General features: G+C 56.4%; 1 protein-coding gene and 1 non-coding gene across 2 annotated transcripts; both read left to right on the top strand.

Annotated features, from left to right (window-relative positions):
- Positions 1-640: 640 nt before the first annotated feature.
- On the top strand, positions 641-2,666 carry GLRG_06301 (DEAD/DEAH box helicase; the record flags this gene model as incomplete). Its single annotated transcript, XM_008096986.1, has 3 exons — positions 641-711; positions 774-876; positions 933-2,666. The coding sequence occupies 3 exons, from the start codon at positions 641-643 to the stop codon at positions 2,664-2,666; spliced, it is 1,908 nt and encodes a 635-aa protein (XP_008095177.1).
- Positions 2,667-2,992: 326 nt separating this feature from the next.
- GLRG_13161 lies at positions 2,993-3,068 on the top strand. The gene has a single exon. It is a non-coding gene; the product is annotated as a tRNA-Met (tRNA).
- Positions 3,069-4,274: the final 1,206 nt, after the last annotated feature.

The raw sequence follows: 4,274 nt of genomic DNA, 5'->3' as shown, positions 1-4,274 counted from the left end.
GATAGGCAGGGGTACGTAAAAATGCAGCATTTTAATTAGTGTACGGATACAGTATGTATGCTATACGACACGAGATAAATTTCTTTTCTTCTTTTTTTTTTTCTTCCTCTCCTGGATTCCCACACCGCCCTTGCCGCGCTGGGTTTGCGCAAAACCAACGGGGCTGAGAGTTTGGGATGGCTTGTGCTTGTGTGACGGCGAAACCCGTGGCTGCGAGTGGGTGGCTGGACAAGACCTGGGAGGTAGACGGCATGATATCACTCTTTGGCTCTGTCCGTGGGCGCTCAGACAAGACATGGCGCCAAGGCGACTTTGAAAGCTGTCACTGGATGTGATGTTCCAAAGGAGCGAAAGATTGATTATCGATAGCGCCCATTTCAGCTTATCGATAACTGGTCTTATCGATGGCAAGCTGACAATGTGCCCCCCCTGTCAACCCGAGAGTACCGTGCACGATAAGTACTCTGTGTATACGGATACTCCCTTATCGATTGATGCGTTTATCGATAGCGATACCGAAAAAAAGTTCTCGACCGGACCCTCCAGCTCCGACGGCATTCAAGTCCTCTGCGGCGCGAAACTCTGGCTGATCTCAACCGGTTTGCACTTCCTGCATAAGCCAATCGATTCGGCCTTGACGATGCCTCCCGCTCCTCCCGAAAAAAAAAGGGACCCCAGGTCCTGGCGAGGACTCACGCCCCCTCTGGCCGAGTGCGAAAGCCCAGCACCCTTCCACCACCTGCGCGCCCTCTACTAACCTTGCTTGGGCGCAGATGGATCCTCGACTTCGTTTCCAGCCAGGGCTTCCAGCGCATGACCCCCGTTCAGGCAGCATGTCTGCCGCAGTTCCTCGGGAACAAGGATGTCGTTGTCGAGGTAAGCGCCAACGCCGCGCGCGAGGAAGACAGGACTTTGGACTGACAAACTTCCAGGCCGTCACAGGCAGCGGCAAGACGCTTGCCTTCCTTCTTCCCATCGTCCAGAAGCTCATGCGCCTCGACGAACCCACGAAGCGCGGCCACGTTTTCTCCATCATCGTCTCCCCGACCCGTGAACTCGCCATTCAGATCCATGCCGTCCTCCAGTCCCTCGTCGGCTTCCACCCCCCGTCCGCCGAGATCCTGCCCTTCCTCAAGGAGGACGAGAAGCGCCCCGATGCCTCGGTCCCCGTCATTGTCCCCCAGCTGCTCGTCGGCGGGACCACTACGACGCAGCAAGATCTGAGCTTCTTTGTCAGACACGCCCCCAACGTCCTGGTCTCGACACCAGGCAGGCTCGTCGAACTGCTCGCCTCCCCCCACGTTCGCTGCACACAATCGTCATTCGAACTCCTGGTTCTCGACGAGGCCGACCGTCTGCTGGATATGGGTTTCAAGCAAGATATCCAGAGGATCTTGGGATACCTTCCCAAGCAGAGAAGAACCGGCCTGTTTAGCGCTTCCGTTTCCGAAGCAGTCTCCCAAATCATCACTGTTGGTCTGAGAAACCCCGTCAAGATTGCGGTGAGGGTTAAGAGCCTCAGGGACGGAGGAATTATCGAGGACCGGAAGACGCCCGTCAGTTTGCAAATGTCCTACCTCGTCACGCCAGCGAGCCAAAAGCTTCCGGCGTTGGCCAAACTCTTGGAAAATCTCAGCCCGCGACCGCAGAGAAGCATCGTCTTCCTGTCAACTTGCGCCGCTGTCGATTACTTCCAGCATCTCCTCCCTACCATCATGCCCTCGGGTTTCACGATAGTCCCTCTTCATGGAAAGCTTCCGCCCAAGGCCAGAGAAAAGAGCTTCTCGAAATTCGTCAACTCGGTGTCACCATCCGTCCTGATTTGTACAGACATCGCAGCAAGGGGTTTGGATATCCCGCAGGTAGACTTTGTCTGCCAGATCGACCCTCCTTCAGATCCCAAGGTCTTCATTCACAGAAGTGGGCGCGCTGGGAGGGCCGGCAGGAAGGGTCTCTCGGTCGTCTTCCTGCAGCCCGGCCACGAGGAGGACTACATCCCCTTCCTAGAGGTCCGCAAGACCCCTATCTTCCCCCTCACGCAACCCGAGATGGTCGTCACCGAAGAGGAGGCCAACGCCGCCTCGGAGAAGTTCCGCGACGTCCTCCGCAGCGACCGCGCCTTCCACGACAAGGCCCAGCGGGCCTTTGTGAGCTGGGTACGCAGCTACAACGCCCATCTGACGACCTCCATCTTCCGCACCAAGGACCTCGACTGGGCTGACCTCGGCAAGGCATGGGGCCTGCTGCGGTTACCGCGCATGCCCGAGACCAAGAAGTGGGAGGGCGACAAGTGGCTTGGGAATGAGGACTTCGACTGGGACAACTTTTCATACAAAGACAAGACACGGGAGGCGGCGAGGCTGGCGGCGATGGAGGCCGAGCGCAACGGCGAGAAGGCGGCGGCGGCGGACGAGGTCAAGCGCAAGCGCAAGACGAACGAGGCGTGGAGCAAGCAGACGGAGCAGGAAGGCGTGCGGACGGAGCGCCGCGAGAAGAGGAGGCGCAAGAAGGAGGCTGAGCGCATGTCGACCATGACGGAGGAGGAGAAGATCAAGGCCATGGAGCTGAACGAGATGATTGCGGAGATAAGGAGGAAGAACCAAGCTCAGGCGGCGGCGGCGGCGGGAGGGAAGAAGGACGACGAGTTTGATGGGTTTGACGATTAAAGCACCCTATAATATTACCTGCGTGTGTACGTCCAAGAGCGCGGTCCGTCTCGTGCCCAACCCCATATGGGATCGCGGCACGAGTAGAGGTTGTGGATGCGATACCCCCCACCCCGAATCCTTTTTGTTCCAAGACGAAGCAATCTCGCGAAATCCTCCCTCTGCCTGCCCCATCGACGGACTCGTCGCCGACCTTTCGACTCTGCCTTTGGTGTTTTCACGGCGGAGACATGTCAAAGAAAAGACCGTGAGCCGAGAAATCACTCACTCTACCCCAACTGCCTTTCTCAACTGCAACTGGCGGTGGTCTCTAAAGAACCGGTTCAAGCACGGTAGCTCGCGGGTAGAGCGCTGGGCTCATAACCCTGAGGTCCGTCCCTGGATCGAAACCAGGTCGTGCTATGTGTGTTCACGGGGTCGACGTTCGGAGCGAACACCAATCATTCGCAAAATCCCCCCTCCAGAACCCGGGTCGCAGGCATACGGGTCTCATGGGCCGAGGCCAGTCTCTAAAAAGGCAAATTGGATGTGGCTGCAGATATGAAGGAACACAATTGGCCAGTTCCGATATCTCGATTGCCATCCCAGGTAAAAATAGGTGGCGTGGAACAGCGGGCAAACCGACCGTGCCCTCGAACCGGGATTGAGGTCATTGGCTTCAGCCCAAGCTGGCAAGGCAACAAACGGCCCGTATGCACGCCACATCAAGCTTGCCGCTGTGTCGTGGCCCACGCCAACAATGATTGGACCAAGCAGGTTTCCGGAATTGCGTTGGCCCTGTTGATCGGAAAGATCCAGCTATCATCAACTCGTCCGCTGCCCCAGTCAGTCGCATTGAAGACCCAGGCACACGGCAACTTCTCGTGACTGGTTCAATCCGCAGTCTGAAGGCTCCCTGCGCCGTTGTAAAAGAAACGCCAGAACTGTCTGCCTCTTCAGGCGCTGCCCAATGGCCCAGTGATGGACGGTCGTACAGATTGGACACGGGAGAATGACCTTATTCGCTGGTTCCTCGGTCTGAAAACCACGAGTTAGGCATGGATATGATGGGCGAATCCTCAAGTCAACGAGGCATAATTGAGAATGGTTTCCATATATTCAGCTACCGGGCCGCATCTATAGCACTCAATATCACGGACATGTTCAAGAATCAACACAACTTTCACTGTCTTCCAATCCAACTCATAAGGTTCAGACTATTCATCGCAAGTTCATCAGGAATTCGGTCGTCACGTTCAATCCGCCCCCACGATGGAAGTAAGCCTCGAGGCCATCATAGCCATCTTTTCCCTTGCAGTAGGGCTTCCGCCTACGTTATTCATGCTCTCGCGGTGTTGGCTCGGCAGGCGACGCAGGCAGGTAGAACGTGAGCCATGAGCCTCCAGCATCCATACCCCTCACTCGTACGCTGACTTTTCTTAGAACATCAACCAACCACATCAAACAACCTTACATCATTCGAGACGCTTCCTTCAGACGAGCTCGTGCTATGGCCACGGTCGACATACCCCATTAGAGTGTGGTCGTTTGCTGGATACCAGATGGATTTGGTGCAAAATCATCCTGTTATGTTTCCGCTGCAGCAAGCAACTGGTTCGAGGGGTCACG

The sequence above is a fragment of the Colletotrichum graminicola genome, assembly GCF_000149035.1.
Source record: "Colletotrichum graminicola M1.001 genomic scaffold supercont1.23, whole genome shotgun sequence".
In the NCBI taxonomy this organism is placed as follows: domain Eukaryota; kingdom Fungi; phylum Ascomycota; class Sordariomycetes; order Glomerellales; family Glomerellaceae; genus Colletotrichum; species Colletotrichum graminicola.
This window is presented reverse-complemented; position numbering and strand designations above follow the sequence as displayed.